The 14,130-nt window shown below is 37.6% G+C and overlaps 1 protein-coding gene across 2 annotated transcripts in view; it reads right to left on the reverse strand.

Moving 5' to 3' along the window:
- Positions 1-346: 346 nt before the first annotated feature.
- Positions 347-14,130, reverse strand: part of LOC122916524 (WD repeat containing planar cell polarity effector) — a 455,082-nt gene continuing 441,298 nt past the window's right edge. The window contains exon 16 of one of the 2 annotated variants that reach the window (XM_044264070.1): positions 347-570. In XM_044264070.1, the coding sequence (XP_044120005.1) occupies positions 459-570 (112 nt within the window). In that variant the 3' untranslated portion in view covers positions 347-458. Of the gene's footprint in view, positions 571-8,836; positions 9,319-14,130 lie in introns of those variants that run through there. The other variant, XM_044264072.1, reaches the window with a different exon arrangement.

A 14,130-nucleotide genomic window follows, 5' to 3' on the forward strand; every position in this document is an offset into this window, starting at 1 on the left:
CACCCGCTCAGCTGAACATCTTGGCTGGAAGTCATTTTTCTCTTACCTCCTCATGTTTTTTAGGTGGTACCACTTGTAGTCTAACTTACTATGTACATTTCTTTCTTACTAAATTAGGCAAGAATCATGCCATTTTTCTCAGTGACCTTCAAAGCTTGGCTTCTCAAAGTATAATCTCCAAGCCAGCAGCATACACATTACTTAGATCCTGTTAGAAATTCAGAATTCATGGGCTCTGCTCCAGACCTATTCAGTGAGAATCAATATTTTAATAAGGGACCCTCATTTATTTGTATGATCATTAAAATTAAGCCTTTGTTATAATCAGCTGACTTGGTATTTTACATTATAATATCCAAGAACTGTCTTACAACACACCAACTAGCAATGCCCAGGCATTTATTTTTATTAATTTACCAGAAGCTCTTGGCAGCTCTAAAACTGTTATTTGTTACACTTTAAGTACTTTGGGTAATTTGGATACCATTACCTTCTTCATTACAGGTCTTCGTCCTCAAAGATTCTGCACAGGTGTCTTTTTCAAGTTCATTTCTTCTGTCAAGTACTTGTCTGTTGTTTTTTTAATTGAAAAAAGGATTAAAAAGAAAATTATAGGGTTAATATGTTATAGACTTTAAAGTATGAATATGTTCAAACTTCTGAAGTTTTAAAAAATGCAGTAAAAAATTTCCTTGGAAACTTTAAGCAATACAATCTTTTAAATACCATAGTATTAAAAATACTGAAAATCATTTTCAGTTTTTCCCCATCATTAAATAATTTATAGGAAATTTTTGAAGAACAATTAAATTCAAATTTAGGATACAATTAAATGTTTTACATAGATGATTTTCAAAAGAAGTATTGGAAACAGAATGTGACACTCTAAACTGCTGGAGTTTAAAAGATTAGAATGGACAGTAAAAATTTCCTATTAAATAAATTTTATTTTCCTAGCTTTAAAAGTAATCTATTATTATAGAAAAATTTAAAAACCACAGGAAAAAAATTAACATAATCCAAATATCCAGAGTTCTTATTTGGATAATTAGTTCCTGTACTAACTATTACACATTTTTAAAAACAAAGCTGAGAAATATTGTCGTATGTTTTTTATAGTTCGCATACATTTTTTGTTAAATGTTTTATTTACATTATTATACCTTAAAATGAACTTTCAGTGATGTAGATTCAGGGTATCTGGCTAGCTCAGTTTTGAAGAGCATGAGACTCTTAATTTCAGGGTTGTGAGTTGGAGCCTCACTTTGGCTACAGAGATGACTTAAAAATAAAAATCTTAAAGAAAAAGATGTAGATTCTATGAATTTAACAGATGTATAGATATATGTTACTGCTGGGTGCCTGCGTGGCTCAGTCAGTTAAGCAGCCTTTTCTTGATTTCAGCTCAGGTCATGATCTCAGGGTTCTGGGATTAAGCTCTTGTCCCAGGGTTCTGGGATTAAGCTCCTTGTCCCTCAGCAGGGAGTCTGCTTGAGGATTCCCTCTCTTCCTCTGTCCCCCACCTCTAAAACAAATAAATAAATAAAATCTTAAAAAAAAAAATTCTGCTACTGCTACCAGTATGTAAAATACAGAACATTCTCAGCATGCAAAACAAAACAAAATAAAAAATCTCCCTCAGGGACGCCTGGGTGGCTCAGTTGGTTAAGCAGCTGCCTTCGGCTCAGGTCATGATCCCAGCGTCCTGGGATCGAGTCCCACATCGGGCTCCTTGCTCAGCAGGGAGCCTGCTTCTCCCTCTGCCTCTGCCTGCCATTCTGTCTGCCTGTGCTCGCTCTCTCCCTCTCTCTCACTCTGATAAATAAATAAAATCTTAAAAAAAAAAAAATCTCCCTCATACTCAACAGTCAGTCTCCCCTATTAGTAACCCCTAGGAATTGCTAATTCCTCCTGACTATAGTTCTGACTTCAAAAATGTCATGTAATTGTAATCATAGGTAAAAACTTATGATTGGGTTCTGTCACTCGGTGTGATGTTCTGTATATTCATCCAAGATGTTATATTCAACAGTTCACTTTTTATTGATGAGGAGTATTTCACTGTATAGGTCTATCAGTTTGTTTATCACCTTCTGAAGGATATTTGTTTTCTCAGGCTTTGGTGATTATGAATAAAATGACTCCAAACATTCATGTGCAGTTTTTACTATGATAAAAGTGTTTATTTCTCTAGTGTAAATATGCAAAAATAAGATTGCTGACTCATATGGTAAGCTTATGTTTAACTTTATAGGAAGATATGGAACTTTTTCCCAGGATGCCTATACCATTTTGTATTCTTACCGGCAAGTTATGAGAGCTCTATTTGCTGTGCACCCTAACTAGTGGTTGGTATTATAAATACCTTTTTATTATAGTTATTGTAATAGATATGCAGAGGTAGCTCATCATGGTTTTAATTTTTAACTTTGCATTTCCCTCATGGCTAATGACATTGAATATTTTTTCATGGGCTTATTTGTCATTCGTGTATCTCCTAATTAAGTCATTCAAGTCATACCTTTTGCCCATTTTAATTGAGTTTTCTTGTTAGTAATGTTTTCTTATTTTGAATTTTTAGAGTTCTTTATATATTCTGGGTTTAAATCCTTCATCTGTTACGGGATTTGCAAATGTTTTCTCCTAGCACGTAGCTTGTTTTTTCATGCTCTTAAAAGTACCCTTTTTTTTTTTTTTTAAGATTTTATTTGTTTATTTGGTAGTGAGAGAGGGAACATAAGCAGGGGGAGTGGGAGAGGGAGAAGTAGACCTTCCCCTGAGCAGGGAGCACAATGTGGGTCTCTATCCCAGGACCTTGGGATCATGACCTGAGCCAAAGGCAGCCACCTAATGACTGAGCCACCCAGGCTTCCTTACGCTCTTTGTATCTTTTAAGAGCATATCCTTATGTTCTTATGTATCTTTTAAAGAGCAAAAGTTGATGAAGCCTAGCTTATCATTTTTTTTTTTTCTGGATTATGCTTTTAGTTTCAGAGCTGAGAATTCTTAGACTAATCCCAGGTAATGAAGATTTACTCCTATGCTCTCTTTTAAAAGTTTTATAGCTTTACATTATATATTTAGTTGTATGATCCATTTTGAGTTAATTTTTGAATAAGGTATGAGGTTTAGTTTGGGGGTCATTGCCTTTACACATAAGATGTCCAGTTGTTCCAGCACCATTTGTTGAAGAGTACTCTTTCTCCATTGAATTGTAAAAAATCGATGGGGCATATATACATAGGTTTACTTTAGGATTGTCTATTCTTTTTCATTAATCTACATGTCCTTTTTCTTTTTTAAATTTTTATTTATTTATTTATAAACAATCAGTCCTTTTTTAAAAGATTTTATATATTTATTTGACAGAAAGAGAGGCAAGCAGAAGGAGAGAGAGAAGCAGGCTCCCTGCTGAGCAGAGAGCCTGACATGGGGCTTGATCCCCTATTAGAACTCTGGGATCATGACCAGAGTTTTGTTAGCGTTTCTGGAGATTTTCTCTGTTCTGTTCTAGGTTTGTTGCTTTGTTCTTTCCTGTCAAAGGGTCCCCTTTAATATTTCTTGCAGGGCTGGTTTAGTGGTCATGAATTCCTTTAGTTTTTATTTGTCTGGGAAACCCTTTATCTCTCCTTGTATTCTGAATAAGAGCCCTCTGGATAGATTTTTTTTTTTTAAGATTTTTATTTATTTATTTATTTATTTATTTTTAAAGATTTTATTTATTTATTTGACAGAGAGAAATCACAAGTAGATGGAGAGGCAGGCAGAGAGAGAGACAGGGAAGCAGGCTCCCTGCTGAGCAGAGAGCCCGATGCGGGACTTGATCCCAGGACCCTGAGATCATGACCTGAGCCGAAGGCAGCAGCTTAACCCACTGAGCCACCCAGGCGCCCTTTATTTATTTATTTGACAGACAGAGATTACACGTAGGCAGAGAGGCAGGCAGAGAGAGAGGGAGGAAGCAAGCTCCCTGCTGAGCAGAGAGCCAGATGCGGATGTGGGGCTTGATCCCAGGACCCTGGGATCATGACCTGAGCCGAAAGCAGAGGCTTTCACCCACTGAGCCACCCAGGCGCCCCTGGATAGATTATTCTTGACTGCATGTTTTTCCCTTTCAGCACATTGAATATATCGTGCTACTGTTTCAGCTTGCCAAGTTTCTGTGGAAGGATCTGTAGCCAGTCCCATGGATCTTCCCTTGTAAGTTAGGGACTTCTTTTGTCTTGGTGCTTTTACGAGTTTTTCTTTATCACTATATGTTTCAAATTTAACTATAATATTTCTTGGTGTTGGCCTAGCTTCTTTTGATTTTGATGGGAGTTCTCTGTGCTTCCTGGATTTGGATGTCTGTTTCCCTGCCCAGATTAGGGAGCCTGTTAAGCTATTATTTCCTCAAAAAAATTTTCTGCCACCTTTTCTCTCTCTTCTTCTTTTGAGACTCCGAATATCATTGCTATTTTGTTTGATAAAGTCATTGAATTCCCTAGGCCTATTCTCATGATCCATGATTCTTTGTCTGCTTTCTTCTATTTCCTCATTTTCCATTATTCTGTCTTCTGTATCACTTATTTGTTTCTCTGCTTCTTCCATCCTGGTGTTCATTATATCCAGTCTGTTTCAGATTTCAGTTATTGCAGTTTTCACTTCTGATTTTTTATTTATTTATTTATTTTTATTTTTATTTTTTTCACTTCTGATTTCTTAAAAATTTTTTTATCTCTGTGGTAAGGGCCTCCCTGACATCTTCCATAGTTTTCTTTAGCTCAGTAAGTATCCTTGTAATTGTTGCTTTAAATTCTTCATCAGCCATATTACTTTTGTCTCTTTCAGTTAGATCTCTGGCTGTGACCTCTTGTTTCATTTGGGATGAATTCCTCCATCTTGGCAGTTTGTCTGTATGTCTCTGTCTTCTTTGTGTTAGAAAAGCCTGTTATGTTTCCTCCTCCTCAGGGTAATGTTTTATGAAGAAGAGGTCATATACTGTGCGGGGCCTGGTGCTTTAGGAAGTATCTCTGGTGTGTGCTGCATGCTCTCTGCTACTAAGTTTTGGCTGCTCTATCCCTCAGGGCCATCATCTGCAAGTCTTGTCTTCAGTGGACAGTTTGGACCTTGGCCAGAGTGTGGCCAGTTTTAACAGGTTTGCTCTCGTCTGCTTCTTAAATGAGACGTGATGCTACTTTCACTAGAACTGAAGACTTGGAGAACTCTGGTCAGGAGACTTGGTGTGTGCAGGGATTTCTGCTGATCAGGGAAAGGGGCCCACTGTACTGGGACTGAGACACATATTCTGGAGAAGGGCAGTACCAGCTGACAGCAGCAGGGCTGTACTTGGTATAAGAGGTTATGTAGCCAGTGTCGGCACTGGGCTATTTACTGAAGCTGGTTTATGCTGAGGGATGGGAGAGGGAAATGGTGTCAGCCAGCTCCTTTATCCCTGAAGAGAGGTCTCCATGCTTGCTACTCTCAGGGAATCACTCTCAGAAGAGCAAACAATCTTCCCCTGTGCATCGCAGGTATTTTTTAGATCACTGTTTCACATTGTCTGTGTCCAGGTTGTTTGCCTGGCAGAAACAGCATGGTGCACTTTGGGCTCTATCCCGGCCAAGCCTGGTGACTTTAAAAACTCTAAACTTTAGGGATGTGCTGTGGTGGGGGTTTGTGTTGGTCTTCTGGGGGAGGGTCTCACTGCATTAGGAGGGATGCAGTTTTGACCAACAAGGGCAGTGATGCCAGCGCACATGGCATGGGACCTAGAGCAAGCAGGCTAACTCGGCAGCCAGTTCATGGTGAGCCACTCTCGGCACGTGGTTCTGAGGCTATGCCAAGGGGTGGGGGAGGGAAATGGTGCCCACTAGCTCTTTCTTTCCCAGAGAGTCATCTCTGTGAATGCTACCTTTCACAGATGCGCTCCAAGAAAAGCAAATGATCTCTCCTCTGTGTGGTGGAAGCATCCCTCACATCACCCTGTCTGCCCCAGATGCTGCTTGCCTGACTTCTCTCCAGGAGTAGGGCAGGGCTATATCCCAGCCAAGCCTACCAACCTTTAAAACTCCAATCTTTGACCCCCACTGGCTGCAAAACACTCCGGAAAATCAGCCTCTCTCATCTTGCCGCCGATGGCTTTGGGACGTGTTCTTCTTGTGTGTTTCCATGTGCTACCCCTGCACCCTTCTCTGCAATTAGGTCTCCCCCCTTTCTGCAGCAACTGTGATCCTTTTCTCCCCCAAACCATGTCTCTGTTCCTCCTACCTTCCTCGATGTGGCCTCTTTTCTCCTAGTTGTGCAGTTTTTTCTGTCAGTACTCAGGTTGATTTCTTGGGCATTCAGAATGATTTGTTAGTTATTTAGTTGTGTTCAAGGGACAAGATAAACCTAGGGTCCCTCTCTTAACTCCCTCCTCTACCAAACATTTAAAGAAAAGTTAGTACCTATCCTCAAATTATTCCAGAAAACTGAAGAAGAATGAAACCTTCTGAACTCCTTTTACAAGGCCAGTAAGTTAGTGGTTTCATTTTCTCTGAATAAATACCCAGAAATGAAATTGCTAGGTTATATAGTAGTTCTTTTTAATTTTTCAAGAAACCTCCATATTCTTTTCCATAGTGTCTTCATCAGTTTACATTCCCACCAGCAGTGTACAAGGGTTCCCTTTTCTCCACATCTTCCCCAACCCTTATTTCTTATTTGTTTGTTCATTTGTTTTATTGTTTGTTCTGTTTGTTTTTAATTTTAGCCATTCTGACAGGTGTAAGGTGATATCTCATTGTGGCTTTGACTTTCATTTCCTGGATAGCAAATGCTGTTGAGCATCTTTTCATGGACCTGTTGGCCATCTGTATGTCATTGGAAAAATGTTTAGACTCTGTGCCCATTTTTTATATATTTTTTAAAATATTGAGTTATATGAATTCTTTATATATTTTGGATTTTAACCCCTTATCAGATATATGATTTACAGTTATTTTCTCCCATTCAGTGGGTTGCCTTTTCATTTTGCTGATGGTTTCCTTTTGCTTTGAAGAAGCTTTTTAGTTTGTTGTTGTCCCACTTGTTTATTTTTGTTTTTGTTGCCTTTGCTTTTGGTATCAGATCGAAAAAATCATTGCCAAGATCAGTGTCAAGAAGCTTACTGCCTGTTTTCTTTAACTATTTTATGGTTTCAGGTCTTACAGTTAAGTCTTTAATCTATTTCAAGTTTACTTTTGGAAGTGATGTAAGATGGTGGACTGGTTTCATTCTTTTGCATTTGACTGTCTGGCTCTTCCAGCATCGTTTACTGAAGAGACTGTCCTTTCCCCATTAAATGCATGGTTCTTTTGTTACAAATTAATTGACTGCATGCATATGGGTTTATTTCTGGGATTTCTATTTCTTCCCATTCTGTGTGTCTTTTTTTTTTTTTTAAAGATTTTTTATTTATTTATTTGACAGAGAGAGAGATCACAAGTAGGCAGAGAGGCAGGCAGAAAGAGAGAGAGAGGAGGAAGCAGGCTCCCTGCTGAGCAGAGAGCCCGATGCGGGACTCGATCCCAGGACCCTGAGATCATGACCTGAGCCGAAGGCAGCGGCTTAACCCACTGAGCCACCCAGGTGCCCCTCTGTGTGTCTTTTTATGCCCAAACCATATTCTTTTGATTGGATTGAGATTTTTAAAAAATGTACTCTAATGAGGTCTTTTAAGAAAAAAATTAACATATAATGTATTATTTGCTTCAGGGATACAGGTCTGTGAATCATCAATCTTACACAATTCACAGCACTCACCATAGCACATACCCTCCCCAAAGTCCATAACCCAGCCACCCTATCCCCCCCACCCCACCCCAAATCCCAGCAACTCTCAGTTTGTTTCCTGAGATTAAGAATCTCTTATGGTTTGACTCCCTCCCTGGTCCCATCTTGTTTCATTTTTTCCCCCCCCTGCCCCCCCATTACCCCCCACCCTGCCTCTCAAATTCCTCATATCAGAGAGATCATATGATAATTGTTTTTCTCTGATTGACTTATTTCAACAAGGTCTTTTGGTTAATCTCTATGTTAAGATTTTATTTAATGTTTTGATTTAAATCTATCTTGTCATATTTTCGTCCACAGTTTTGTGTTTGTTTGTTTGCTTCTTCTTTTTCTTTTGGGATATTTGGACTTTTTTAGTATTTTCTTCTGGTATTATTTCCCTCTGTCTGAAGAACTTCTTTTAATAATTCTTTTAGAGCTGGTCTGTTGGAAAGATGTTCTCTCAATTATGCTTCAACATATTTGAGAAGTTTTTAGCCATTACTTCTTTGTCTATTTTTTTCAGCATGGCACGCTTTTTCTTTTCTTTCTAGACTCTGATGTTATGAATATTAGACTTTGACATTGTCTCTCTCTCTCTTTTTCCAGTATATATTTTTTCTCTTTGTTGTTCATTGTTCTATTGATTTGTCTTCCAGTTCACTGACTCTTTCCTTTTTCATCTCATTTCTGCTATTGAAGCCATCAGTGAGCTTTAAAAAATTTTGGTTTTTGAGTTCATTATTTGTTTTTTTTTTTCTGTTTTCTGTTTCTTTTTGAGACTTCTATTTTTCATTTGTTTCAACAGTTTTTGTGATTGTTAGAGAATTTTTGTAAAGCTGCTTAAAGTTTTGTCAGATAATTCCATCATCTGTCATCTCAGTGTTGTTGTCTTTTGACTATTTTTTTCCATGTGAGTGGAGTTTTTCCTGCAGTAATTTTGGGTCCTGGACATTTTAAATACTGTATGACTTCCTTGTTGAAATCCCATGATAAATGTTGGTAATTTTGCTCTAGCAGCCAACTGATCTTTTTAGGTTTAGGCTTCAAGTTCCGGTGCATCTCTGTGAGCTGTGGTTCCAATGTCAGCTCATTTTTCAAAGTCTTTGCAATACTGTTTATATCTGCAAATGTGTATCATCCACTTGTCAATCTGTAACTTGGGTGATGCTTTATATGTTAGTTTGATCTCAAAGTCTTTTATATGCTGGTTAAGGTTAGATCCATAATACACGGGATTGGGGTATGAAACTGGAGTTTATAAATAATTTAATGGGGTCACTTTCTTGAGGTCCTTCCTGTCTGTAATCTCCTTTGGTACCTTCTAGTCGAGGAAGCAGTGGCTTCAGTCACCTCATGCTGCCACACACCTTGGCTGGAACTGTCTCCAGGCCCAAGTTGTGGCAAAATGAAGGAAAAAATTCTGGTAAATTTACCATAGAGTGAGGTACTTCAGATTCTGGTCTTCTTCCTTACTCTGTCTGTCATTATTTACTTGCCAGAGTCTTCATATAGTTAGTCTGTACATTCTTTGTAGGATTTTAGCTGCATTCAGTAGGAGAGAAAGGGATAAATAGTGTGCCTGTTCCATCTGGAACCAGAATCTGATAATCCTGATTTTTAATGGCTTACATAGTATTCTAATATTTGGATATACTTTAATTTACTCAATTTCCCAAATATACATTTAAATTATTCAGTTTTATGATAACAATGTGATGGACATTTCTATGTATATATTACAAAAGTGAAATTTTAAGTCATGATACTTAAACTCTTTTTGATACAACTGCCAAAATTACTTTCTGAAAAACTTACTTGGATTTACAAAACTTGACCATCAAAATAAAAACAAATCGAGGGGTACCTGAGTGGCTCATTCAGTTAAGTGTCTGAATTCAGTTAAGTGTCTGAAATTAAGTGATTTTGGCTCAGGTCATGATCTAAGGTCATGAGATCAAGCCCCAAGTTGGGCTCTGAGCTCAGCAGGGAGTCTGTTTCTCTTCCTCTCCCTCTGCCTCTGCCTCTGCCCCATTACTGCCTCTCCCACTTAAAGTGCTTTCTCTCTCTCAAAAATAAATAAATCTTTAAAAAAGCAAAAACAAATGGAGATCAGCCTTGAAAAGTCCCTCAACACACAAAACCAGTTTCCTTAAACAAACAAAGCTTAATTTAGCTTATTTGGCAAGACTAACTTAATCTAGGTCATTTCTTGCTTATGCCTGTGGAAATCATAAGTAAAACTTGAATTGTTTTATAGTTTTTATAAGGCAACCACTCACCAATTCCCTATCATTTAAGAAAATTTTAATATTATAACCAATCACTGTGAAGAATAAACAATCACTGCTCTCTCACTATATAAGCTGCTCTATAAAAAAACAAGCCTGAGTCTCAATTCCATGTTTTGGTTTGAGTACCTCTGGTTTGAAACTTTCTTTTTGGTGTGTGCACAATAAAATTTTCCTCATTACTATTTCAGTGATTCGTTAGTTTTACTCTGTTATTTCTTTTTTTTTTTTAAAGATTTTATTTATTTATATGACAGAGAGAGATCACAAGTAGACAGAGAGGCAGGCAGAGAGAGAGAGGGAAGCAGGATCCCCGCTGAGCAGAGAGCCCGATGCGGCACTCGATCCCAGGACCCTGGGATCATGACCTGAGCCGAAGGCAGCGGCTTAACCCACTGAGCCACCCAGGCGCCCCTACTCTGTTATTTCTGATGGACTGAAACACATTAAACACCATTTAAAAATGCATTTGACTATTCCCTACCCCTCCACCTCAAAATTGTGGTCACCACTGCAGGTTAATAGCTTAATTTATGGCTCTGGAAACTGATAAATTTAGGGAGCTAATCAAGCATTTACTTTGCCTTTTAGGGTAATCAAATAACTGGTAAGGAACTTTTTCCCCCATATAAAAGAATTCTAGCTTATAAATGACAGAATTAGAAATTTGCTACCCCTAATTAAATAATAATCTCGGGAGCTCTCATTGGTGAATTCCAAAGCACTAGACAAAATGTTGATGGGGAACTTTATACAGATTTTCCTTGACTTTTGATGGGTTACATCCTGGTAAACCCATTGTAAGTTTCAACTACTCAAAGTCAGTGATGCATTTTATACCCTAACCTACCAAACATCATAGCTTACCTACCTTAAATATATTTAAATACATTAAATATATTCTGAACCCTTCCACTAGCCTATAATTAGGCCAAATGATCTAACAAAAAGCTATTTTCTAATACAGTATTGAATATCTCATGTAATTTATTGAATACTGTACTGAAAGTGAAAAACAGAATGGCTGTATGGGTACAGAAGTTAAGTGTGTCAGTTGATTACCCTCCTAATCATGTAGTAGATTGGGTGCTGTGGTTGGCTGCCACCACCCAGCATCACAAGGGGGGTACTGTACCACATTGTGCTAGCCCAGGAAAAGATCAAAACTCAGTAACTGAAGTATGGTTTCTACTGAATGTGTATCACTTGTGCACCATCATGAAGTAAAAAGCCAATCTAAGTCAGGGACCATTGGTAATGGAAAATTCCAGGGATTAATTTTAGCATCATTAAAAGACCTTGTATACTTCAAGTTGTGATGTAATAAAGAGCACAGTATCCTTTGTTATTTTTTGGGACTTGGGACACAAAGTAACAATTTCCCTAAATTTGTTTATAGGAACATACTTAAGAAAAGCAAAATAATTATAATTTATAAATATAGGGAGAATTTACAGATGATTATATATATTCTTTTTTTTTTAAAAGATTTTATTTATTTATTTGACAGAGATCACAAGTAGGCAGAGAGGCAGGCAGAGAGAGAGAGGAGGAAGCAGGCTCCCTGCTGAGCAGAGAGCCCGATGCGGGACTCGATCCCAGGACCCTGAGATCATGACCTGAGCCAAAGGCAGCAGCCTAACCCACTGAGCCACCCAGGCGCCCCTGATATATATATTCTTCTCCCATCTTCCAGACACGCAGTGGGAAGGGATATGCAAAGCTTGGTGTATCTCGAATTGTAGGTAATAGACAAATAGCTTAGTTAAGGAAAAGTTATTACATGGTGGTGTTAGGGTATTTCAGGCCTCATTTAGAGGATTTTTTGTGGAGATCTGCCTTATATTCAGAATTCAGTTCAGGACCCTTGTCCAACCTGTTTTCAGGTGTACATAAAATAGCAAAACCAAAGCATCTTTTGTTATATTTTTTCTATGTATATAAATGCCATCATCTTTCTTAGGTTATTTTCTGCTTTTGTAATTCTCTCCTTGAAAGCTTCATTTTCCTAACTTTTTTCATTTCTCTTTGTTGACAGAGGAAGGTATGTAAACCTAGATTCAACAAATATGGTAAAGAGATAAAAAATGGACCCAAAGAAATAGTGAAGAATAGTTAAACGCACATGGACATTTCTGCTTTGTCCTCAATGGTATACATTTCATTATTTTTTTGGAAACCATACATTTAAATATTTTAAAATAAATATTTTAACATAGCTGCATGAGGTCCATATCCAAGAATAACTGCTTTCAAGGAAAAAAGAAATGTAGAAATAAAGACTCCTTAAATGAGTCCCTCCCTTTTTTCCTTCCTTCCTTCCTTCTTTCTTTATGATTTATTTCTTTAGGAGAGAAAGCGCGTGAGTCAGGGAAGGTGTGGGCAGAGAGAAAAACCAGCAGACTCCCCACTGAGTGGGACTTGGGCTCCATCCCAGGATCCCAAGACCATTACCTGAGCCAAAACCAAGAACAGACACAGTTAAGTGACTGAGCCATCGAGGCACCCCAAAGTGAGTCCCTTTAAACTGGGACTGAAAATCACCATAGGGGCAGCTGGGGTGCACAGTCAGTTGAACAGGTTGAGCATGGGACTGTTGGTTTTGGCTCCAGTCATGATCTCAGGGTTGTGAGATCAAGCCCTAAGATGGGGCACTGCACTCAGTGGGGAATCTGCTTCCCCTCTCCCTCTTCTTCTCCCCCCTCCCTGCCATGCTCTGTCTCTGTCTCTGTCAAGTAAATAAATAAATCTTTAAATGAAAAAAGTTAAAAGAAGGTCACTGTAATAGTAACAATACAATTAATGCAATATAATTAACTAAAAACAATACAATTAACTAAAAATAAGAGGTAAAAACATACAGATAAGTTTATATTAATAAAAAATAGATTATAATTTCAACTCTGCACAAATTATTAGAATGAACAAAGAATAAATCAGTTCATTTGGGTGGGAGGGGAGTGGTTCTAGTTTTTCTGACTAGATTCTCTAGAAGCATTGTATAGCATCTTTAACTTCACATCTGATGTTTATAACACATCATCATCTTAAAGAGGGCCACTTTTTCAAGAAATACTTAAGGACTTCATCTTTCTGTGGCTTCTGTTAATACTTTGATAATAAACTCATTTCTTTTGCAATTCTTTTAACTTCATTATCCTTATGGAATTTTTTTTCACTTAATGGTCTAAGTGCCATTTCCTCATTTATCAGTGGTTTTTGCATGAGATTTCTCCACCATCCCTTTCACTGAGCTCATGAAATATTCTTTTGTGCAAGATTTTTAGTTGTTTAGAAATGTCTCTGTATTATTATGTTAGGTGTTTGCATAGCTGACAGTCTCTGAAAGCACTGATGACCTAGCACTTAATAGGTGGAATTAAATGCTTGTATTCACTGTGGAAGGATATTTGAGTGGGGACTGAGGTTATAAGTAGTTAGCTCATTCTTAAATATTTCACATTATAAAGACAGTTGTTGCTCTATGTAAACTCATATAACTGTAGAGTTTCAGATGATGAATATAAAGGTAATAAGGACCTCCCCCCCCATAGCTGAGATGTTATATTTTAAATGACAAGTTATGAAGTTTGAGTTTTCTGAGCTTTGTGGAAGAAAAGTACTATGTAAGAAGTATGGTGAAGTCCACTAATAAAGGTAAAGGGTTTCAAAATGTATAATACTAGTAAGGCTTTGTACATGAAATTATACTCCTATGTTTTTCATTTCACTTAGTTAATTAAAAGAACACATGCCAAACCAAAACCCTAACGCTTAAGATACATAAATTTTGGAGCTATGGATTTTCAAGGTATTTCCTTTTCTAGTTCTAGTACTGGAGAACTACGATTCTATAATAGAACCATGAATCAATCTGTAAAGAACCTCCTTTCTTCATAGCTTTTCCTGAGACACATCAAAGCCACAACAGAATGAAACTCCTCTTTTACAGTCAATTTTAGTGGGTCAGAAGATGAAAATAAGAAAATCCATTGGAGACCAGATTAGGCTAAAGAGAAAATAGAAATATTCTTTTTTGTTCTCCAGCTGTCATTATATATCTTCC

Source organism: Neovison vison, chromosome 8, assembly GCF_020171115.1.
Source record: "Neovison vison isolate M4711 chromosome 8, ASM_NN_V1, whole genome shotgun sequence".
NCBI lineage: Eukaryota > Metazoa > Chordata > Mammalia > Carnivora > Mustelidae > Neogale > Neogale vison.